This window comes from Pleuronectes platessa, chromosome 12, assembly GCF_947347685.1.
Source record: "Pleuronectes platessa chromosome 12, fPlePla1.1, whole genome shotgun sequence".
NCBI lineage: Eukaryota > Metazoa > Chordata > Actinopteri > Pleuronectiformes > Pleuronectidae > Pleuronectes > Pleuronectes platessa.
The window spans coordinates 3,243,982-3,269,646 of NC_070637.1; the positions used below are offsets into that span (position 1 = coordinate 3,243,982).

The following is a 25,665-nucleotide window of genomic DNA, read 5'->3' on the forward strand; positions in this document are numbered from 1 at the left end:
GTTCTCCGTGCGCCTTGTCGCCAGAGTTACTTATGTTATTGTTCCTGTTTTGTTTTTGTCTTGTTTAAACCCTTTTATTATATTAAATACCTTTTTGTTTGTAACCTCTGCATCCTGGGTCCATCTCCTCCACCAAACCGTAACACATACGTTTGTGTTTTAAAATGACATTTATGATTTCTGTCCATACAAAAGACTTGGCTCCCCTTTCTATACAGGGGTAATATATATTACTCACATACACTGTGCATGCATGTGCCAGTGTAAACAGGAAGGTATGCATCTCCTACACGTATAAGCAGTTATATTATTGCAAAATGCAGAAACTGCACAACAACTGTTAGTTAGACAACGTAGTCAGCAACACTTGTAGCTGAAAATCCATGTTGCATTTTACACAGGTGGCATGAGGCTGATGCCGGTTGTTTTGCTCTGGAAGAGGGTCATGTGATAGGAGCCTGACAATTGACAGATGTTAGGTCATGAGTGCTAAGACCCAATCAGCAAGCAGTTCCAAAAACGTCTCCATTTCAGAAGCTGTAAAACTCCAGAGTAGTCTGTTCATTTGTTGGTTGGTTTGTTTATATGCAAGATGGATAACTTCTGGACAGATTTCCATGAAACTTGGTGGATGGGCAGGGAAGACCCCCCCGAAAATGTTTTGGTGCAGATTCAGCATTTTTTCTCTGATGGGAAAATGGATGGAGTTTGATGAAAAAAAATCTTATTAAGAGACTGTTGGGCATTCCATTCCAGTTAACGTTTAAATCCATTTAGCTGCTTTACTTTAATTGTTTACTTGGAAATATGAATAGCATGTAGTAATTCATAATACAATTCAACTCATTTATTCCTTTTTATGTACTTTTATTGCAACTATATTTCATGTAGTTTCTTAAAAGGGTCAGCTTTTGACCCTGCTGCTGACAGTAGGTGTTTAATTAAAAAAGGCATAGAGGTAATAATGTCTGATCTCCTGAGCGAGCCACATGGCTTTCAGATTTACTTTTAGCCTCAGCAAACCCTCAGGTTCGGATTTTCAACATTATTGCGATTAAAAGGCGGAAACACCTGATGACGCCAAGGTACAACTGAAGATTGTTCTTTTCACTAAGACAAACAGTCTGAGTGACGAGCTTAAAGGGATAGTTCACCCAAAAATGAGAATTCACTCATTATCTACTCCCCACTATGCAGATGGAGGGATGGTTTAGGGGTTTGAGTCCGCTAAACACTTTAGGAGTTTCAAGGATAAACAGCGAAGTAAATGGTGACAACTTCTTCAAACTTATAAAAAGCAGAAGAAAAAGAAGGGGAAAAAAGCCTCCATACTGCTCCTGTGGTGTCATCCAAGTGTCTGTAAGCCCAGACATTCAAATCGATTTGAAAAGGCATCATTTACACCATGTTTTTAGCCTAAATGTCCTTTGATATCGCTCACTTTCGAACACACACAACACACACTGCACACAAGCATGTTTCAAGAAGACCATCATTGTCCCTGTTCCCAAGAAAACAAAAATCCTCTGCCTGAACGACTACCGCCCAGTAGCACTCACTTCCATCATAATGAAATGTTTTGAGCGGCTGGTCCAACCCTTCATCACCTCCTCCCTCCCTGACTCTCTGGACCCTCTTCACTTTGCCTACAGGTCAAATAGGTCGACTGCAGATGCCATCTCCCTCACCCTTCACACTACCCTCTCCCACCTGGACCAGAGGGTCACATATGTGAGAATGCTGTTCATCGACTACAGTTCAGCATTCAACACCATCATGCCCCTGAAGCTCGTCACCAAGCTCAGAGACCTTGGGCTCAACATCGCCCCCCAGGAGTGGATCCTAAACTTCCTGATGGGCAGACCACAGGCGTTGCGGATCGGCAGCACCACATCCTCCACCCTGACTCTCAACACCGGGGCCCCCCGGGCTGTGTGCTCAGTCCTCTCCTGTACCATATTCACGCATGACTGCGTGGCCAGGACAACAACCTCCATTTCAACGTCAGCAAAACTAAGGAGCTGATCGTGGACTACAAGAACAGACGAGGAGTGGAACACGCCCCCCTCTTCATCAACAAGAACACGGTGGAGCGAGTCAGCAGCTTCAAGTTTCTCGGGGTCCACATCAGTGATGACCTGATCTGGACCCATCACACAGACTCCATCAGGAAGACGGCCAGGCAGCGGCTCTTCTTCCTCAGCAGGCTGCGGAAACTCCACATGGATGACAGGATTCTCTACAACTTCTACAGATGCACCATAGAGAGCATCCTGACTGGCTGCATCACCGCCTGGTATGGCAGCTGCACCGCCCTCAACCGTAAGGCTTTACAGTGGGTGGTGAAGTCTGCCCAGCACATCACCATGACGGCGCTACCATCCATAGAGGACCACTACACCCAGCGGTGCAGGAAGAAGAGCAACCGGATCATTAAAGACCCCTTTCACCCCAGCCATAAACATTTTTCCCTGCTGCCGTCTGGCCGACGTCACCGCAGCATCAGGCTCAGAGACAGTTTCATCCCCCAGGCCATAAGATTTCTAAACTCCTCTGAACTACAATAACTTCACCAAACCAGCACCGTGGCATATTTGCACTATTGCACATAATTGCACTATTGTTGTTTTATTTTTCTCTTCATCTGTATATATATATATATTTAGATATATATATTTTATTTTCTATTTAAAATTTTATATATTCTATTTTATATTATTTTATCTTTTTTTTGGTTGTAATTACTTGAGCATTGCTAGAAGAGAGCCTGTGACTCAAGCATTTCATTGCCAACGACTACTTAATGTTATTGTTGTGCATTTGACAATACAAATCTTGAATCTTGAAGCTCCCGCACAGGGGTATGCGTAAGGCTAAAAAGTTTTTAGTAAAAACATGGTGTAATTGATGATGTTTCAAGTCAAATTAGAATGTCCGGGCTCACAGACACTTGGATGACACCACACGAGCAGTATGGAGACATTTTTTCATGTTTGAAGAAGGATTCCCCAGTTACTTCAATTCACTTGCATTGGATTTGGCTGCAACACTGTTTACTCCTGAAACTCCAGAAGTGTTTTGTGGACTGTGGATTTAACTGAATTTTACTGAATTTTACTGAATGCTTCTCATTTTTTTTTTGCTGTGGATTTTGGGAAGCCTTTGTAACCTTGTTTAGATAATTGCTAACCAAGTTATTATTATTATTAGGAATGCTTATGGTTTCGGTCTTCCTGATGTGAGACTGTTAAGTATTTCAATTACATGCTCCAGAAACGTGTCGTGATTAAAATGTGATACCAAGCTGAATCCTATTTTTCTCACACGGACACACAACACGCGCGTCCCTGATTCCATCCAACTTCCGGTTCCTCAAAGTCATATGACCATTGCTGTACTGTGTGCTGTCATCTGCATCAACCAGCGTCAGTGAGCAAAACACAGCGAGCATCGTTTCTTCTCGGGTCTCAAACTCTGTATTCGAACATGGCAACACTGGTATCAAACAGGGCGATGGACGTGAACGGCATGGCGGCAGCAGCGCGGACTCACACCCAAGCTGTGACCAGAAACTACATCTCTCAGCCCAGGCTAAGTATGTGACATTAGCTGCAGGATGTAGCGGGTGGCTAGCAAGGGTGCAGCGTTCAATGACACGGGGAGATTAGGGAATACGAAAACTTCGTAGGGAAATTTAGTTAATTTCAACCTCCGGAGGATAATTGTGCAGATAAAGTCCAACCTCTGCCCCCTTCAGTCATAGAATCAATTCTTATTGACTTTGACCTTGACATATGTCTGTTTTCAGGATTCCAGGGACTTTTGGGTCTGGATGACTGGATTGGATTTGTAATAGTCTTGACTTTGTGCAAAATATATTCATATGAATACGTACGCTGAGAGGGTGTAATTTAATCGTATGTGAGAGTGGAAACATGATCATAAAGTATAGGAAACTCAATTCACATGATGCAGTTGTTGATATTCCCAGTGACCATGAATGCAGCATGAAGGGGCAGCAATGCTAGCTAGCTAACAAGCGAAGATGTCACTAAACGGAAATCACGATTATAAATAAGCTATAGTGTTTCCCACTGGCTAATGAGTGGAGGTTTGTGTGATGATATATACACTACTCGTTGTTTCACCTACATTTATAAAACCAGCCACACTCACTCGTGTCATTTACTACAGCCAGCTAAGCTAACATGCTAGTTGGCTGTAGCTAACAGTGGCACGACGTACATTCGTCATTAAACGCTTTAGTTAAACGGAAAATTAATATTACTGTTGGCAAAGGATTTAATTGTTGGGGTAAATCCATAATTGTCACTGTTGTTGTGAGTGTACAAACGGAGCGTCACGACGATCTGACTCAGCTAAACGTCACAGCGCACAGGATTAGCTAGCACAGGCAGTCAGCTGACTGGTGGCAGCCTCGGAATGAATGAGATATCGGGAAATTATTGTTATTTTTCTGATGTGCTGAGTTGAGATGGAAACTTATGACTTTGGTTTTACTGCCCCTGAAGCTTTAAGTTAATGCGCAGCCATCTTATCAATGATGAGCGTCAACATTTTGTCAGCCTTAGCGAATTGAAGAACATAATGCTGACAGATGGACGGTCTCTCCATCATGTGACTGGATCACGAGTGGTGCAGGCTGCAGTGGTGAGACATGGGAAGCTGCAGTTTAATATAACCAACAGTAGTTTGCCAGATTATTATTTTAGCGTAGTACTCTGTCTTGTGCTGTTGAATTGGAATATTGCTTCAAATGTTTCTCAATACGGAGAAGAAAAGCATTACTTGTGACATTTCTTGCCATAAATATTGTTGTATACTGACGCAGTACTTTTTTATCTGAGGTTTCTAGGGTGAACTAAATCATTGAGCCACTGAAAACACATTTATTTGAGTAAAGGATGTAGAGTTTGGCTGCTCATTTTTTGTTGTAAGTGCACGGAATTGTGAAATCAATTCCCAAATACTTTTACAACACAGCTATAAACAAAATGGTCAGATTACTTTTGCAGGTATTTATTCACTAAATATTTAAAGGATGGGAAAGCAGAAAAGGGAAAGCAATAGGCCAAGCAGATTTATTTGATATTTAGGACTGCAACTAGTAATCATCATTATTCATACATTTCTTGATTATGAAATGGCAGTAGAACTATGGAAATGGCCATTACATGTTGACACAAGGAGAGCAGATTTCTTCAAATGTTGTGTTTTGTTAGGTCTACAGTTCAAAATACAAATATTTAATTTTGTATCATAGAATATCAAGGAATATTGCAAACATTAACATTTTAGAAGCTGTTATCATTGATAGTTTTTAATTTTTCTTAAAATAATTCACTGTTTAGCAAAAAGCGGACTCTAATTTGGTTCCGGTAATTCAAAATGTCTTCAGTGATGTTTTTCCGAGAAAAAAGTATTGAGTCAATGAGGTACATCTTGATCCTGGAAAATGAAAATGTTTAAAAAACTGTTTTGTTTGCCACATGAATTATAGATTTAAGTACAGCCTAAAACTGCCTCTTAACATGGAAACTAGAAGTCTTTTTTCTGTTTTCTGTATCATCTAAATAATTTCCTTTTGAATATATAACTCAAATTAATTTAGCTGAAAGTCCTGATGTATCCAGAGTTAACCCAAAATTGTATTGAGTGGGTTAATCTGTCTGAAATTTCATTAGTCTGAAGAGTTTGAACATTGAGCGTTTTAGCAGTCCGTGATGGTTCAGGTTTATTAGCACTTGCATGATAAGTGTGGATTATAGCGGGGGGGGAGCTGCTGCTTTCACACATTGAAGGGTTTTATCGGACTGCTATCACTGCAGTATTTTAAGTTCAGTCATCTTTCCTTTAAAACAGAACAGGAATTTGATCATACTATACACGTCTGTTTTGATTAATTGAGAGAGTCACATGGGTTATGAAGATTACAGGGTTTTGGATGAGTATCCTGCTTTGGGAGTGGTTAAATTCTGTAAAGAAAAGGTGCTGATGATTGCCCCATTGTTATCCCACTCAAATATAACAAAAGCCTAATTTATCTAGCCTCATCTACCTTGATGACCACAGTCATCAGTTGTGTTTGTGTTGTGTTGGCCTTATTGTTCATTCATTCACTGGCTGTGCTGATTACATGTTTTGATTCAACACAGGAAGTTTTGACCAATATTTGAAGTGTTTGGCACTTTGCTCTTTGAGCCTGATGTTGAGTCTTGCGGCGACGATGATTTTGCTATCGGGCTCTTACGCTAAGCCACGTTGAAGCTTGAAGCCAGCAAGGTGATGGCTTTCTCTTTGTGCAAGTGTCAGAGAGGCAAACGTAGACTAAAAGCCTTTTAGCAAACTGGAAGGAAATGACTTAATGGAGCTCGGACCATCTGAGAGCTAAGTAGAGCGGGTGCAACATGGGATAAAACCCTTGTCCTAAAAACATCTAACCATACAACTCTTGAAATTCTCTAATTTAGTTGTAGCAGAATGGCGTGCCCTTTTCTCTCATCAAACGCATAACCAAACAGCAACGGGTCCATTCTGATGATGGCAGCAATTCAAACCCAAATAATAAACACCAAGTAAGTGTCGGGAAACTTTTTGTGTGCTCTTCAAATATTGTAGGTGCTGCATTCACAATATGTGTTTCATGTTTTAAGTGCATGCGGCTAGTTAGAGGAGATGCTTTTGCTTTAATATGCCTTATACTATTCTTATATAGGAGAGGCTTTTACAGAGGCCAGGTATAATAAGAGTACACATACTCGCAGGTAATCAATGTGATTCACCATTTTGCTACTGTTTTGTTCATTTTTGTAGTTCTTTGTGCAACACCACCACTTAATGAAGCATCCTTAATGACTACGATTCCTCTTCAAACCATTGGAAATGCTGGTTTCTGCTAGGGCAGCTGGTTGGTAGGCTAACTAAAAGCAAAGGGGTGATATATACGAGGAGAAACCAACTATGCAGAAACAATGCAATGTATTTGGAGGAAAATAATGAAAGTGCACACATCAAATGGGGAGCCTATCCTCTTGTTCCAGACGTTCCCCTAATAGCTAATATGGTCATTTTAACTTTAGGCCTTAAGCTTTATTGAATTTAAGGGGACTTGTTGGCTTTGACGGAGGTATAGGTGCTACTGAGTGACTTTTGCAGTTCAAATAAGTAAATAATGAATTCATAAACAACTGATCAATACATTACAATGATTTTGCTTAAAATGTTCCTTAATATCTTAGTGCAGTTTATTTTTTATCATTTTGCCAGTGATCAGGGGCCAAAGCATGAAGGAGTGAGGATGGGAGGAAGCATAACTGTCAGACCGCAATGTACCCATTGTTATTTCAGTTTATGTATTATTCTCACATGTCATAACACTCAGCTGCTCCATCTTTCTCCTTTTGATTTGTAATATTTTCACTTCAACTCTTTGAAATTTTAAATGTGAGACTTGGACCAAGTTTATTGGGGAACTAAAACATTATTTCTTTAATGTAATCCAAAAAGTTGACATCTGTTGGATGCATAAGTATTCACCCCCTGAGTCAATACTTGGTATAACCCCCTTTCGCTGCAATTACAGCTGCAAGTCTTTTGGGGTATGTCTCTACCAGCTTTGCACATCTAGAGATGGAAAGGTTTGTCCATTCTTCTTGGCAAAAAAGATGAAGCTCAGTCAGATTGGATGCAGACCGTCGGTGAACAGCAATCTTCAAGTCTTGCCATAGATTCTCAATTGGATTTAGGTCTGGGCTTTGACTGGGCCATTTTAAGACATTAACATGCTTTGATCCAAACCATTCCTTGGTAGCTCTGGCTGTATGTTTAGGGTTATTGTCCTGCTTGAGTCTTAAGTGTTTTGCAGACTGCATCAGATATTTTTTTAGGATTGCCCTGTATTAAGCTCCATCCATCTTTCCCTCAATTCTGACCAGTTTCCCTGTACCTGCTGAAGAGAAACATCGCCACAGCATGATGCTACCACAACCATCTTTCACTGTTGAGATGGTGTGCTCTGGGTGACAGGCAGTGTTGGGTTTCCGCCACACATATTGTTTTGCATTGAGGCAAAAAAGTAAAATTTTGGTTTCATCTGACCAGAGGACCTTCTTCCAAATGTTTGCTGTGTCTCCCACATGGCTTCTGGCAAACTCCAAACAGGATTTCTTATGGTTCCTCTTCAACAACAGCTTTCTTCTTGCCACTATTCCATGAAAGGCCAGATTTGTGAAGTATACGACTAATAGTTGTCCTGTGGACAGATTCTCCCTACTCAGCTGTGGATCTTTGCTGCTCCTCCAGGGTTGACATGTGCCTCTTGGTGGCTTCTCTGATTAATTTTCTCCTTGTCCGGTTTTTCTGTTTGGGTGGATGGCCTTGTCTTGGTAGGTTTGCGGTTGTGACATATTTGTCCATTTTCTGATGATGGATTTTAGGGTGCTCAGTGAGATGTTCAAAGCTTGGGATATTGGGGGGGGCGGCGGCTTGTGGTATTTTGACCAAAATATGTTACAAATATTTCATTAAGACCCCAAGGAACCATATCAACTGTGGTAAAATGGGCATAATATGTCCCCTTTAAATGTTCAATGTACGAGCATAAATATACAGAAAGAAAGGCAGTAATGCAACTTAATCTATTCAATTCGCAATATTCACATTTATATCAATTAATATTTACAAAATCTGTTCAATGCACAAAATTCAAAAAAGTACTCCTGTGTACTTAAATAAATAAGTTTGGGTAAAATTTTATACACAATTTAGAGGAAATACAGTTGTTAAACCTGCAGCTCTGCCGCCATTAGCGGACACGTGTGAACAACGGATAACTGCAGCTAGAGAGTCCAGAGCGTTACAGGGATCCACCGTGAAGAGATCACTTCCAGTTGATTGAGGGTTGGTGACCATTTCTATAGAGCATATCAAACAATAGTTGTTTATCTATTGTCATATGATCTTCATCGTCATGTCACGAGGCCCTACTCTAACATCAGGTATTTTTTGAGACTTGAGAGGGCCAGGAAATTTGAGGATTTGGGAGTTATCAGAACCAAATCAAGGAGAGCAGGATTTAGAAAAGGGGTGTCATATTCAGTTATTGTCAAATGAATGTCTGTCTTGATTCATCAGGGGCAGGACATGTCCTCTATCAGACCTGGAATAAGTGTGTTGGTGAATCTCCAAATGAAGATCTGACAAGAACACATGACAGAGGGCCTCAGTCATGTTGGTGTTAAAGCAAACCGTAACAATAATGGTGAGTGTAGGAAATCACACAGACATTATTCAGTATAGCCAGATGCCAGGCATCAACCAGTCTATAAGATCACGATAATGAGATGGTTGTTCACCACCTCTTTGACTTGACAGAGCTCTAAGGCAGCTATTGAAAAAGCCACTGCGAGACAGAACATGAAAAATAAACAAATAAAGACATTTCCTATCAGACCAAGTCTTTTCTTTTACGAGGCCTTTGTCTCTCTCATGTCAAATGTGACAAAAGCTATTAGTCCACGAAATGGCTCGTCTTTGTTTTAGCTGTGCATTCTGTCATTTAGTGCTATGAAAAGACATGTAGCAAGGCACTAATTGTAATAATGTGTAGTCACGATAAACAAGTGTCTCATCTGTCACTTTGAAAGTTATTTCAATAAAATCAGTGTTATTTTTGCCGCAGTTCTATAATCCACATTCTAATTAGGCTTAAACAGCTAGTTTGTCAGTTAGAGAAAAAGACTCTCCCGTGGGCGTTTGCCATTTTTTTCATAAAAGAACATTCAAATGTGGGCTAAGGATTTGACACCATTTCTGTCTGCTGCATGAGCACAGAGCCGTCCCTGTGACCGCACACTTTTTTTGCTGACCACTGAAATTTGTTTTCCTGACATCCTTCATCCGACAAGCTATTCGATCATTTAGAGAAGTGAGTATGTATTTTCAACTGCAAGAAATTCCCCATTCCACTGCTTCACTTCCCCTACCTTTGGACTCAACACTAGCATGACAATGTATCAGTGGTTTAGCCTTTTTATATACTGACATTTAAAGTGGCACCAGGTTATAATTATCATTATTAATTTGTAGGAATCCACTGATGCACTCAGACATAGTACACATTTAAATTAAGAGTACAAACTAAACTAATTAAAGTGCAACCATACAGAAAATCTATAAGTCAGACATAAGATAATACAATACAAACTGAATTATTGCAGATGTGAGCATTGATGGTGTATAAAAATATTAAAAACATAACATTTTCTATTTTTATAAGCATAAACCTTTTGTAATGCAATGTAATTGTCCCAATGCCTCCTACACTGAAACTATTGTGCTTGGCTTTAATTTGAACGCCCACTGAATGAGAGGCCAGACGGACGTCTGGCTGCACTTACTGTTACTAATAATATATTCTGATGTTAAGAGATGTATATTAATAGGACTATCTTCTTGGTGCGCTCTCTTCAATCTCATCATCTCAAAACCTTTTTCCCTTTCAATTTCCATGGTCAGTTAACTTCCCTAGTGCTGCACTATAGTTCTCAATAGTCCTGTAGTAGTGCAATAAATTAACCAGGAACATCTTTGTGCTTTTGTCTTCTAAAAGCAGGGCTTCTAGGAAATGGAAAGCAATGGGGTCTTTTCTTTAGCACTTCAACATTGTGTTGATGGTCAAGATCAAGCATAATAAGCCACTATGAATATTTTCATATTTCATCTCCCTAACATCATTTTCAGTGCATTCACTCTGGTAAACACAGATGAAGGACACATTGTTATGTTGGCAGCTATAGAAGACCAGCCACAGTCAGTCGGTTGCAGCAGGATGTTTCTGAACGGGGAGTTACACCGTCCCCATGTTAGTTCAAGTTTTATGAGACGTTTCGATAACATAATTCTTGGATTGGACTAAGTGAAAAAGTCTGCGGAGTGACTGTTTTCATACTTCAAGGGTACATACCCTACCCACCCCCTTCAAGTTATTACGGATATTAAAAGCCCAGAACATTTATTTTACACAATATGGACCCTTTAAGGGGGCAGATCCAGGATTTTGTTCTGGCTCCTTTTACATTGAAAGGTTACATTTTAGTAAATTTCTCTACAAATAATGCATGCCATGGGCTTGCGACACTTCCTCACAATCAGTACAGTTAGGTAGGGAGTCTTCTTTACACAGAGAACTTGTGCACCTACAGGGTTAAAAGCCTGTCTCAATTTTAAAGGGGTGGCAAAAACCTAGGAGGAGGACTTTTGATCTGTCAAACCACAGAGGTGTGTCTATCATGGATACTGTGTATGGCCACCCAGTATTTTGCAGAATGCTTTGGGCTCTAAAATGCATTTGCAATTTGTTAACAGAACTTACAACTTGGCCTTTATCTGTTTTAGTTTTTTAATAGTTATTTTTATTTACACATTTTTTAATGTAAAAAGCACAAAGCACTTTCTGTTGTTTGAAAACTTGATCTGTGATGTTTTGTTGTACTTGTGTATCCAACACCATAGCAACCATTTTTTTTAAACACACATTATGCAGGTGGACAAAGTTATTACATTGCTCCATCTTAAAGTGTAGTTTTTTTTTTCTTATTTGCATTTTAGAATATAAAAAAAAATCTGCTGAAAATCGCATCACTTTCATTTAAAATGATGTTAGATTAGATATAAGACGTGGATAATCGATTGATTATAAAAAAAAATCATCAATCTTAATGTAGTTATCTAGATTTAGTGATTGAAATAGGGACATCTTATTGCTTATCAGTCACAACTAAAACCACTGTTAAAATAGAAAGTGATAACAGTGGATGCCATGGATCACACTATGATCTACCTTGGCAACCTAATTATACAGCATTTTACCTTTCTTAAAGCAGCTGGTTCAGCCTACAACAATAACTAATCTGTACAGCCCTGCCTGTCTGCTACTTGCACTCATCCTCAGGACCCCTGCCAGAAGCTTCTTAAAAGCTCCACTCCGATAATCAATCACTTAATCAACTTTTATTTTTATAGCTCATATTCACAAATTATAGTTTATCTCATGGAGCATAACAAGGTGCAACATCCTCTGGCCTTAACCTGCAACTAGAGTCAGGAAAAACTACCAAAAATCAGGGTAAAATATGTAGAAACCTCAGAGAGAGCCACATGTGACAGACAGAACGACGGAAAGAAGTGCAATAGATGAGAACATCAACAAAATTACAGTATGTACAACATTGATTCAAAATAAATCTTTTAACATAATGGAAAGTAGTGTAAATGTTTGAAGTATTTATACATTAGAAAATATCTGACAAAGATGAAAGGAGAAGCAATGACGAGACTGTGGGAGTTATTGCCAGTAATGGTAGAATATGTGTGTATACAAACTGTAAATCAAGCAGTCTTGTTGTAATCATAGTCGATGATCACGATCAGGATCCATCGATAAGTCAGCAAGATGTATATAGAAGTGGTTTCCCCTTATTGGCTTGTGTGACATTACACACCGTCTACTGAAGCTGATACTTTAATTAGATTTTATTTTGAACATACTACAGCCCGACTGTGGACTCATTTATATTGTAACCTCAATAGTTCTCAGAACACACACTTGACATGAGTGTGGTATAAGGGGTTGGCAAACTTATATCTTAATGATTGAGTTACTAATCCTTTCCCACAGCCTTTGTTGTGAGTTTTTGTCAAAGTGAACTGTCATAAGAGATGTGGAAAAGAAGGTAAATAAATCCCAACCAGCATTGTAGGTACACATCTTTGTTTTTCACCCTGTTATTGACTACTTTATCTTCCCCACTACTTTCATCCATCAATGTCAATATCAACTTTACAGTGACAAAAGAGAAGCAAAGGCTATGAAATGAGTTTGAGGAGTCAGAATCTGTTTTCAGACCTAAGAAAGGATGTTCTCCGAATTGGGTCTGGACATTCTCTGGAGTTTGAACAATGCTGTGGGACATTTTCCACTCAGACGCGTTCACAAGAACACAGTTAAGGGGGTGGTGCAGCAAGCAGAGAGAGGAAGGAACAATTCAGCTGCAGATCTTTTTTTTTTTAATGTTTTTACAGCATAGCGACACCGGCGTCGGCTCTTATCACAAAAGTTGTGTCTTCATGTATGGCTCTGCTTTTTCATCCTGTCATATTTGCATTCTTTTAGTTTTTCTCAAGTTTGCATCTGTCATGTATCAGAATTGCTTTCAACACACCCAGTCACTCGAAGTGTTCTCACTTCGGCTCCTCTGGACATTATGCAGACTTTTACCAGGGGGCTAGCAGGAGATACTTGAGCTGCTTTCTAGCCCCACTGTATTTTCTCCAGAGGAGGTGTTGGAGTGAGATGCACAGCAGTTGCTACTACCACGCAAAAAAGAAAGAAAAGAGAAAACGATTATCTCACAGTGAAAAAGCATACGTAGAAGACACAGACGGAGATGTCAAGAGAGTTTGTGGTGAAAAGCGCCGGTGTCGAGGTGCTGTAAACAAAATCATGTTATTAGCTCCAGCTGAGATAATGTCACTTCCTGCCTTTGTCTGCTGCACCCAGCTGCTCCACCTCTCACCTGAATGATAAGGAAGATTTGTTGCTGATGTGAACGCGTCTGTGAAGAGAACCTCCCGCTGCGTTGTGCATGTGTGAAAGGCAAACTGCCGGTAAACTCCGTGGCCAATTCTCCGGATTTTACCTGGAGGTCACGTCTGAAAACGGCATTAGGAGAAAGTGGGTCATTACAGCCCCTCTGGAGAATGTCCAGTGGTTCTCTGGAGTTCAGTGCATGTCTGAAGAAGCATCTCTTTATCATTTTGGTTTATCGACTCACTGTTGCATGTCGTGTGTATGTGGTGAAGCAAGGGAAGGCGAGTTTGAGTTGGTTGCGGGGATTGAGGCAATTAGCATTCCCTTGCCCAGTGGGGCTGTGGGAATCCCTTGAAGTAGAGGCTAAGGCGTGATTGTGAAGCTGCACATCACAGCAGCCACTGCTTTGTAGCGTCCATTTATTGTCAGATTGATGATGCACCCTCATCTCCATCCGAACTCCAGCCTCCTCCACCCCTCCAGTTCTCCCCTCTTTCAGCTGGGAAATTGAATTGTGTTGGAATGCTCTGTGCCTCTTTTCTCTGGCACTTGAATGGGCTCTTTAGTATTTCACACCAAGGTGTCCTTCAGGGTGCGAGGTCAGGCTACCAAAACAGCTTCTAGTAGCGGATTAGGACCAATTAACATCTTTGTACACAAAGAGCTCTGGCAGCTGAACAGGCTGCAGGGTGACCCACACTGCCGTTGCATGCCAAGCCAGGGGACTGCTGCACTTGAACTGAAGTAGCAAAAGAGGGGTGGAGAAAGTTTTCCAAACCTAATGGGAAATGTTGCTACTTCACACCTTGTGAACATATAGGCCATTGAGGAATTGTTATTTAGTGAAATGAGAGTGCAAACCATTTTTTTTTTTTAAAGTCCTACAGAAGTGTACATTTTCCTCTTCTTTTTATAACGGGTTACATGGAGCCAACGATGGCCTTTAATCTAACTAGAATTACTTATTCATAATGTTGCCACACTCAAGACTAGTGCTACCAAATGACTGATAAAGTAGTTTTAAGGAATCAAACTGCGGAAGACATGAATGCTGTATCATGAGCTGCATTTAATATATTTCTCAAATGTTTATGGCATTGTTCATTGTAGATTTCCAGGCAGAATTACAGAGTACACTAAATTAAATAAACTTAGTAGACTAAGCATTGGTAATTTTGACATTCTTGTGCTTTGTGTCTTTTACTTTTTTACCAGTATATAAAAAGTAGCATAGCTAAATAAATTCAGAATTAATAAATGTCTGGCATCAGTGTCACCTTAACTCAAACAGCAAGTGCTCTTTCAGAGAGCTGCCCTATCGCATCAATGCTCAGCATTTAGAAGGAATAAACCCAGTAGATGCTAACTGACCACTGCAGCCATATGAGTATATTTAATCTGTATTAAATCTGCTGTGAATCACAAGTTAAATAATGGTTAAGGGCTAATAATTACAGTACAAAATATTTGGATGGTTCCTTCTATCTAAATTTGCTCTACTTGTTTGTCCAAAGAGTAAACGTGTTAATGATGGTTTAATATTAATGTTTGAATCTCTCGGACGTGATGGTGTTCTGTGGTGGTCAGCTATAGCTTGATGGTCACAGTGAAAAAAGAAAAGTCCCCTCAAATTTCTTTAAATGCACGTACACCCTCCTGTCACTGTAACCAAATGTCTACCTAAAGATGCACTGACTTGTGGATTTCCAAGAGGTTACTGTATAATTATGTAGCCCAATTTTCCCTGCAGCATTATTATCGCCCTTCAGGAAATAGCCATATGCATCTCTTTTGAGATCTGTGGGCAATTTGTAGGCTAAGTGTAGCTATTAAGTCCTTTTATAAACATGGCCAACATGGATAATTTGCCATTTGTGGGGAAAGGACCTGGCCACAAGAAAACATAATGTTGTGAAAATTTGATGGAATTTTAATTAAGCCCTTTCTTCTTCTGATTTTGTGCTGGTTTTCATTTTTTTTTTAATGGTCATTGTGATTATACAAATCCTTAACCCGAACAGCATGGCTGTAGTTGATTTATATTTAGTTGAGTACATTTTACTTATTGTATGGTCCTTTGACATATACACATACATTTACATTAACATATTATAATATGATACTATATATGGCTGCAATACTGTAGAACATTGACAGGGCATTTTGTTGGCCTCTGCCTAATTAGTGGCATAGTGAATGCCCCCCCCACTAAGCTTTTGAGCTTTACATTTGTACCAGTCTGTTCCAATTTCCTCGCGTATTTGATACCAGCCCCAGGACTGACAGTTTACAGATAAAGAGGAACACCAGACCATGTTAGGAAACCTTGTGGAAACAATGCTGCCGCCTCCAGTTCACACCGACCTCTTTGAATTTACCCGTAAGTTTGCAGATGTGCACAGGAATCATGAAGGGGGGCATCAGCAGATCCTTTCCAAACTCAAGCAAACAGCATTGCTTTGGTAAAGACAGACTGCGTGTGTGTGCGTATATAGTCTATATGAACTTTCTCAAATCGATATTACAGAAAAACATCCAGACAAATCAAAAGAGTTTTTTTCAGGCGTGTTGGTTAATCCTAAATATGAGAAGATGAGCCGAACTCGGTTTGTTCAATCAAGTATTTGTTTAAGAAGCAATGAACAGGTATGAATCAGCAAAGCAATGGGCATCCAACAAGTCGCATCAGAATCCGAGACCCATCAGAACGCATCAAACAGCCGGTGCCTGTCTATTTTATAACAGTAGATCTTGGTTCTTCCTCCTCGAAAGTGCGCACGCGTAGTCCCTCCTTCTTGGCATTGGAATAAGGAAGTGACAAGGAGCAAAGTCTCAAAATGTTCATCTCTTGACCAGCCTTGACACAGCTGATGGCATGTGGGCCAATGGTGTTGATAATTGGAGAAAAGATGATTGTGTTCTTGCTATATCAAAACAATGTTCTGTTTGTACAGACATTCAAAACAATTGAACCTAAACAACGAAACAAAACTGTGACGCAGACACATTCAAATTTTCAAGATTAAAGACTTGGAAGGAAAAGGTTATTAATCATTTGCGTGAAGGCCTTATCTGGCTCAAACTGCTTCAATCTTTATTCATTTAGAGTTCAGTTAGACACAGACTATAGTTACAATATTGAAATCCTGACAGTTTTCATAATGAAAGTATCTGAGCATGGCATTAATGTAAAGCCATGCCATAGCTTAATAAAAAAACTCCACCGCCAGAACTTCACTTCAGCACCTCATTGTACCAACAGATAGGATTCACTGATAACTATTCAATTTCAACACAGTTAAAAACTCTAAAATTACATAACTACAGTTAAAACTAATGTGGACACCTGTTTCATTATGATGCATAACCTCATAATAACTTTCATAAAGAGTTGAAAAAAGAGAGAAACTAGTTTAAAGTAGCAAATTACAGCACCAATTGCATCAATTGTGAAATGACTGTGGGTAATGTAGGTTGTAAGGACACAGGATTTACTGCACTGATTGTGTGGAACCACTGAAATGGTGCTTTTTAAAGCACAAATAAAGATGTGAATAACTGTTTCATCTTACTGATGATTAAAGAAATACGCAGCAGCCCAAGTTCAGGGAAATTGCAGTGTGCAACGCTGCTGACATATTTGACATGTCGTTTTCATTGAGCTCTAGTAGGTTCTTTCAGTTCATCTTGCTGCAGTGATTATTGTTTAATACTGGGGGAGGCCACAGGCTATTCGCACTAACCTTCATCGGTGATGACCCTTCATTTAGTAGTCTATGATTGTGATGCTCAGGACTAACTACGTGCCTGTGTAATTGTATTCACTATTCATGAACAAGTGGATTCCATGAATTTTTTTCCTGACATTTGCCTGTCTTTGACATTTGGACCTGGAAGTGCATGAAAGCTGTTTAAGTCTCATCTTGAAAGGTCAGCCTGTGATTATCAACTGTGCTGGAAGGAAGTCTACCTTTTCCCACGTCAATTGGTAGCTTTCAGTTCCACAAGAGAAATCCAATATGTCAGTTTTACCTGCCTTATTTTGCTGTCCTGTGGCCTCTTGAAATATAGCAATGAATGAACCTCTATATGTAAACCCTTCTGTCTTTCAGCTTACTCCACTGTGTCTGGTGTAAATGGACCCCTGGTGATCCTGGATAATGTGAAGGTGAGTCTATAAATTAATTTGTATAATAATAATGACGATGATTATTAATTTGTCAGATATTCCCCTATTGTGAAAATTCATTTAGAAAAAATATATCTATGAGACTGGAATTGGCAAAACTGCCAATTGACTTTCAGAAGCCACGATAAAGTATACACGGTCATATTGGCAGATCCCTGCTGTATTGGTGATACCAGTTTCATACCAGTTGGGCTGCTGTAGTGAAACTGTTTTATCCTTCTGAACTAGTTCCCCAGATATGCAGAGATTGTTCACCTGACTCTGCCGGATGGCACCAAGAGGAGCGGGCAGGTCCTGGAGGTGATTGGAAGCAAGGCAGTGGTCCAGGTAAGAAGCAGGATATAACATGTCTGCTGTTTATAACTGTGAAGGCACTAAATGTGCATTAATCCAAAGCTGAAAATAGTCCACAATAATTAAACACAAGCATGAATAGCATTTGCCAAAATCTACCTATCCTGTGCTTTGACATAGCTCAATATCTATTTGATGGATTGGCACACCATTTTATACTGACATTCACGGATCCCTACTAATTATTTGTTGACTCTCATATTTTCCTCGATCTGGTAAAATCCTGTAAATTATCTCAGATTCTACCCGATATATAGGCACAAATTTTTGATATAGATGCCAATTTTGACTGACTTTTCTTATTGTGTCATGTAGAATTTGCTATTATTTTAAATGTCTCCACAAATATTAGATTGTACATATAAATAGTCCACAGGGAATTGATGCTAATATTTGGAATGTTATGTTTTTTAAGCACTATCCTTTCATCTGTCACCCCTGTTAATTAATTATCCCATGCTGTACTTTGTATTAAAAAGCAATCTGGAAAATAAAAGATGCTTTACCATCATGGTATTCCCTGTACTTGCTAGTCTTTAACATGCTAGCATTGTCATTGCTGTGTGTGTGTTTGTACAGGTGTTTGAGGGAACTTCAGGCATTGATGCCAAGAAGACAGCCTGCGAGTTCACTGGTGATATCCTGCGTACGCCAGTATCAGAGGATATGCTGGGTATGACATCAATTGGATTTCACTGAGCAAACTGAATCCAAATGTAACACTGAATGCTGCTTAAAGAATCACACCACATTTCCCTTAAATGTGCTTATTTTACTTATATTTTCAATCTACTCAGTAAATGGTAAAAGCAACAGCAATGAATGAAACCTCTGTGAATGCTTTTGAATATCTCAATCAGCGCAGTTATCTCAGTACAGCACAAGGTTACATATATTGGAACAGCTGTTGAAAGTAAAACCTGCTTTTGTTTTTGAAGTATCATTTATCCCATCCATGAATTTATAATTGCTTGTACTTGTTACTTGTAGACTCAACAAGAGCCATGAGAAGCACTCTTATCTGTTGAGAATCTGACACAAAATAGATTAGATCAGATGGGGTTGGAAGTGTCATCTAATGAACTGCGTTTTATCACCGTTGCTTAGTAATTTTCTTTGAATTGAACTTTAAAAAAAAATGTAGTTGCTATTTATCACACTACAGACTTGATTTCTGTTTGGCTAAAGGGAGACAATCTTCGTTTTTCAGGGCGCGTGTTCAATGGATCTGGCAAGCCCATCGACCGTGGACCCAATGTGCTGGCTGAGGACTACTTGGACATTATGGGTATGACCTCACTAACCTACTGCCCTTCTATGGATTTGTAGGACTTTTTTCCTGATGCTAATAGAACATTTTCAATCAAACTAAAAAAGGCACATTTTGTAATTTTGTCCACTGCCTGTAAGAACATGGACGTGTTTCTTTGTTTTGGGTCTCAAAGTGAAATGGTGTTTCCATATTTTCCAGGTCAGCCCATCAATCCTCAGTGCCGTATCTACCCGGAGGAAATGATCCAGACTGGCATCTCAGCCATCGATGGCATGAACAGCATCGCCAGAGGACAGAAGATCCCAATATTTTCAGCTGCTGGGCTACCACACAATGAGGTGATACCACCAGACCAGCTCATTTCAACAGACATACAAAAACACAATTCCTTTGGTACCTGATTACCAGCCTGAAAGTATTTTCTGAATGCAAGGAAAATTGTATCAGATCCCTCACTATACAAATATTTTAGACTAAAAGAAAGGCTTCCAGCTTAATACATTGATAATCAGTTTTACTATAATAAATCAGTGATTATGTTATTTAATTGAGTTGACACCACAGCATTAAACTGAATATGTCAACACTGTACTATCGTTGAAGCTGCAATTTGTGGTCCTGTTAAAAAAACATTCTGTAATATTGACAGACATTCAAATTATTTTGTCTAGCCCCCATTCATATAAACAATGGGAGGCTAAACGGCAAACACACCTAATTTATTTATTCTTCTTTTTACTTTGGAATAAATCCTGATGAAAATAGAACCTTTAAAAATTAAATTACTGGAACTTGTGATTGAATTTTAGAATGGAGTGTGTGATTATCTTCATTTAAAAATAGCAGAACCTCAGCTACTTAGCTAATCTAGAAGCTAAAAGAGTGTATGTGTTCCCAAAGTCAAAAGTGAGCCCCATGCTGGAATGACAACAGTAATATTTTAATAAAACATTAATCAACATTATTCACATGTCTGCTGTGCTCCTATGTCATGTGACACCAGTTTGAGTTCTGCTTTCTTAAACTCCATGGCTCGGGTCTCCAACATAAATGTTCTACACATTAAGGTATCAAGTTGTATATAAACAGTGTAGTAAAACATGTAACTGTTCATTGGTCTTTGCAATACATGACCTGCACACATATACATGGACATAAAAAACACAACAGAAATTATGGATTAAGTAGGAAACACTCTTGTCTGTCTGTGGGATTTGTAGTTTGCCAGTAAACAGTAAAGAAAGCAGAACTTAAGCCAAAGTCACAGGGCTTGAATTTACTGCTTGGTGCTTGGCATTCACCGAGCTTTTGCTACAGCATGTGTCATAATCATTGTGACTGACAGCTGTGCAGCACAAACAGCTTTGTTGTGGTTATTCCCGCTAGATTGTCACAATAGGCTAGCTTAGGTAGGACAGCTCAAGAATTTGTCCGAAAGCAACTGAACTAAATTAAACTAGAAATACACTCTGTAGAGCACATACCTCCACCAAGGCCAAACAATCCTACACATGTCTGTATAGCTCGTATAATAGAAAAATTATAGGAAAAAGGAAGAAGTGTGATAATCTTTGGCTAATTCTAAAAACTCATACGTGTCCAATCATAAATATGTCTGATATTTTTACATCAATATCCGGTCATTATTTTCTGAGCGATTGACCAAAATGATGAACAATGCCTCATCTTGCAATGTTGGAGACAGAAATTTAAAACAATTCCCAAATGTGTCCCTTTAACCAAATCCATCTTTAAGGAGTTTTTCCCTGGTCAATGTAGGGTGCACTCTAATCAGTTTAGTACGCGTTAACAAACAACTAAAGACACACAGGTGAAAACATAACCTCCTTGGTTGAGGTGATGAAATAAATAATGGCCACAAATATAACTGCATTGATTTTGTCAAAACATCCACTGAACCATTCTAGCTCAATTGAGGTTTCTTGAGTGACCATTGGTGGTTCTTGATGCTCTTCACGTAAAAGAAGAGGATTTTCTATTCTTCTTTTCACTCCTACAGTCCTTTACACATCAGTTCTCAGGGACACAATTTTATGCTGTTACTTTCTCACAATGGAGAACCATTATCAGCCACAACATTTTATTTCCTTGTGTATTTTTGGGAATGTTTATATATCCACACTCACACAACTCGGTTTTAAACTTGTTTTTCTTTGTGTGTGTGAATTTAAATGACTAAATGTATTGCACTGCACCCCCTTATAATGAATAGGGCTATTTCAATAATAAATCTAAGTAAAGTACAATAAAATCCGTAATGGCATCACTGGAGAGAATCTGTGCAAAGTATCCACAACTGTCTCAACACAGCTCAGTTCCATTCCCACTTTTACAAAGTGTGATCAAAACTGTCCTACCACAGAATCCCGATTATGATGAGTGGCTTGTCGTGCAGTGGAGATGTTGTGAAAACGTGGCTCGTTGTTTCATTAAGCACATGTCACAGAGGTCATTCATGCCATGGCTTCCTCTATGGGCCAGGTGTCTGAACACTGGGTGCATGGAGAGGTCAGGCCTGATCAAGGCTGTGGCTGTTGCATTATGTGACGAGCGTGAAATTCCTCTTTACTTCCACAATTAATTATATAACACTCTTCACTCTGCTAAATTCATCAGTTTAGTTTCAATCAGTTTAGTAAAGAAATTAGTTGGGGTTTATTGTATAACCAATTTATTGATAACTTGAGGACTAGAGAAGTTGTCTGGATAAAGCCCTTAAAATGAATTTTCTGAGAACTACTTTCATGAAAAGACTGAAAAGAAACAATGATTTGATCCAGTGATAATTATTGTCTGTGTGAGTTGTAAATAGACTCCGAACTCCACTGGTTCATATTGAAGATGAAACTTTTTTAAAAAAATTAAGCTCAACAATTTAATATTGACATATCAAACTTTGTATTATAATACTCTTTGTATTCAAAGCCTGATATGTTTTAGGCCTCAGTGCCATAGAGTCCCATTGTTGTTTAAAGACAAACATAAATGGTCTTCACTTTTGACAGTAGACCTAACAAACATGACAAGTGGTAACTAAAAATGGCCGTTTTCATATCTTGTCACCTTACTCTTGTTAACATAAATTAGGCTAAAACTTGTGTTTTTGTCTTTACAGATTCACATCTCAGTTGAATCTTTGAGTTTTAGTTATGTATAATCTTGACACTTGTAAAAGCCAAATCAAATTATATTTAGCAAAGGATTCAGATTTGATAGAATACTGTCAAAACCCAGCCCTGCTTGACATACACCCTCAGACCAATATATAAACATTTTAGTGACATCAGCTATATTAAGAGAGTCTATGTGTTGAGATTGAGACTGTCTAAATCCTTCTGTGTGTTTTCTGTTTCCCAGATCGCTGCCCAGATCTGTCGTCAGGCTGGCCTGGTGCAGAAGTCCAAGGATGTAATGGACTACAGTTCTGAGAACTTTGCCATTGTCTTTGCAGCCATGGGGGTGAGCAGGCCGTGTTCAGCAGACACTTGTTCAAACATTGATTTCCCCCGTCTGTAACTCTAATCCCCCTCTTAACCCTGATGTGACACCTTGTCTCCTCTCTCCCACCCTGCTTTCTGTCTTTTATTCATCAGGTGATTTAACCTTTAAGTCCCTCTTGTTATTTCTGCACCCCTGAGCATATCCCTTGGCCATGTAGACAGGTCACTAATTCAACAGGTCCTTTTAACACTGTCAACCCTGCAGTATCAAGTTCTCTCCTCCTCAGCTGCTCCTCCCGTCTGCTCTAACACCCCATTTGTGACAGTGCTGACCTCTAACATGCACGGTTCACTTGCTAAATACTAACCCTTCCCTCTTCTTTTGTGTTGTGTTTAAGTCTAGCAGGAGAGTTGAGTATTTATCAAACTCATCACATGAATATTCATCTTTTTAAAGGACATAGTGCACACTTTAACAGCAATGTATGTGTTTAATAGTAAAGAAAAAACACATTCAAGACACTGTTTACTAAAAAGACAGAAGAGCACTTCAGGGCTTCTGTTGAATTTAGACTAATTTAAGATTTTGTGTTAGTGTTTGTCCTAAAAGTAAAAAGTCCATTTTTTAGTTGCAGTCATTTTAAAGCAAGAATACAAAAGATCTCCCAAGCGAACATGTTTCAGTTTAACACGTTGGTCTCATGTCAGATTAAGAATCTAGTTCAGTTTTACGTTATAGCAGTCTTATATGGACAGACTTAGGCTTATGTATATCAACAAAACACTCAATACACAGCATGTGAGCAAACAGAAATAAGAGTTTTGTCATTATATACTTCATGCCTTATACATTATAAAACAGGCAGTGGTATTCCTAACAATGACATTTATGAAAATCAATTCATGGTAAGTGATGAGAGGAGGCAAGTGTCCCTTTCATTCATAATGGTCCTCCAATATACAACTGCTATCAGCAGTGACAGCAGTCCCTCTGTGCACCATGCTGTTTCCATAATGGTTCTGTCATGCTTGTATAAGGCCATAACCTGCATTTATGCAAAGCCCCTTTCACATTGGACAAAAAAGCCCACCAACACCCACTAACATCTGGCTTTTGTCTTCAGTGTTAAAGGGTGCAATCAGCTTTCATTCCCAGGTCACAGGTATTTATCGGCTCCAACTCCGATCAGCAGTGATTGAAACGTGACTCCCAGGCGAACACAAATTTTCGCCCCATTTCCAGAACACAGCTATGACATGTGCCATGTGGGCAATGAAGGCTTGTGGTATATGACAACATTGCTCAGTCGGTGTATGAAGAGACTAAAGTACATTTATGTTGTAAAAGTATCCACCCTGGCCTCCATGCTGCTTTCTCCAGTTCCTAATACAGAGCTATAAGAACAGAAAGGAAGGCTACACTGGCACTGGAAAAGGAGTCAAATGCTTTTTCTCTGGGGCAGTATATACATTTATGACACAACAACTGTCGTTACTGTTACAATATGTTGGAAAACCGGCTCAATCCAAGTGAAGAAGTGTGTAGTTGCAGTTCCTGTTTGCAGACAGCTACCCCTTGATTACATTAATACTGAAAAAGACTGAAAACCCTACAGATCCTCATGTTAGTCCTTCAGTCTTAAGGCATGTCTTTTTTGCGCTTCCTCAGCAGATTTATAGACATTTTTTTCGAGATGGATAGTTGATAATTTCCCTGAGTAAAGTGTAACACTTTAAATATGAATATCATGTGAATATGCTCAGATTTGGTTGCGATTTTAATCCCAAGAATTTTAACCTTTTTTTTAAATGTATTGGGGCAGTTGGGTTAACATACTACAACTCTTTCCATGGGTTGTTTGACAGCCTGTGCTCCAACTGCTGGTTGGGTTATTAAGCTGACCAGATCAACAAGTATACCTATAAAGAATACACCTTTCTTTGCCTCTTCCTCTGTTTCCCCAGGCCTCACAGTTTAAAATCATCTGTTGTAACAGATACTTAGTACGTCAGTAATGTTGCATGTCTGATGTCTGAATCAGCCTTTTGCTGTATCAAGATCCCTCATCTACGAGTGCTCAGTGTCATTAACTTGTATCAATTGTGTCGCAGGTCAACATGGAAACTGCCCGCTTCTTCAAGTCCGACTTTGAGGAGAATGGCTCCATGGACAACGTCTGCCTTTTCTTGAACCTGGCCAACGATCCCACGTAAGATTCAACTAGAATATGTGAAAGCTGTCATCGTACCAGCTATGTTAATATTTGTAAGTCATTGATACTCACGGACAATCTTTTAGCAATGGAAATCCGAGATGATGTTGTCAGAAAGCTTTCTGGATTCACATTCACATAAGTTGTGCCCAGTCTCTAGAATATATTTTCTCCCTGAAATGTTTTATTCAGACCTTGATTTCTTACGTGTACATACTGATAACTTGTTGTTATTGTTTCTGTGACCAATCAGCATCGAGCGTATCATCACCCCACGCTTGGCGCTGACCACAGCAGAGTACCTGGCCTATCAGTGTGAGAAGCACGTCTTGGTCATTCTGACTGACATGAGCTCCTACGCTGAGGCTCTGAGAGAGGTACGGCTACCTGTCCAATATGACACATTTGTTTAAGCTCTTTGATGGAAAGGAATGATTTTTGCTCTTGATGAAGTGTTGTTAATACAGCCACTGACAAACTTCAAAAAGGTACCAATTTTGACTGAAAGTAGAAAATCATTTATGTTCTGTCTATTTGAATCATTTACAGGAACACTTTGACACAGT

The 25,665-nt window shown here is 39.3% G+C and overlaps 1 protein-coding gene across 1 annotated transcript in view; it reads left to right on the forward strand.

Annotated features, from left to right (window-relative positions):
* The first annotated feature begins 3,365 nt into the window (after positions 1-3,365).
* The window catches only part of atp6v1ba (ATPase, H+ transporting, lysosomal, V1 subunit B, member a), a 28,225-nt gene continuing 5,925 nt past the window's right edge, over positions 3,366-25,665 (forward strand). Inside the window, exons 1-9 of the mRNA XM_053436087.1 lie at positions 3,366-3,595; positions 17,722-17,777; positions 18,027-18,125; positions 18,732-18,825; positions 19,363-19,440; positions 19,624-19,763; positions 22,804-22,905; positions 24,999-25,096; positions 25,353-25,476. Of these exons, the coding sequence (XP_053292062.1) occupies positions 3,487-3,595; positions 17,722-17,777; positions 18,027-18,125; positions 18,732-18,825; positions 19,363-19,440; positions 19,624-19,763; positions 22,804-22,905; positions 24,999-25,096; positions 25,353-25,476 (900 nt within the window). The 5' untranslated portion in view covers positions 3,366-3,486. The remainder of the gene's footprint in view (positions 3,596-17,721; positions 17,778-18,026; positions 18,126-18,731; positions 18,826-19,362; positions 19,441-19,623; positions 19,764-22,803; positions 22,906-24,998; positions 25,097-25,352; positions 25,477-25,665) is intronic.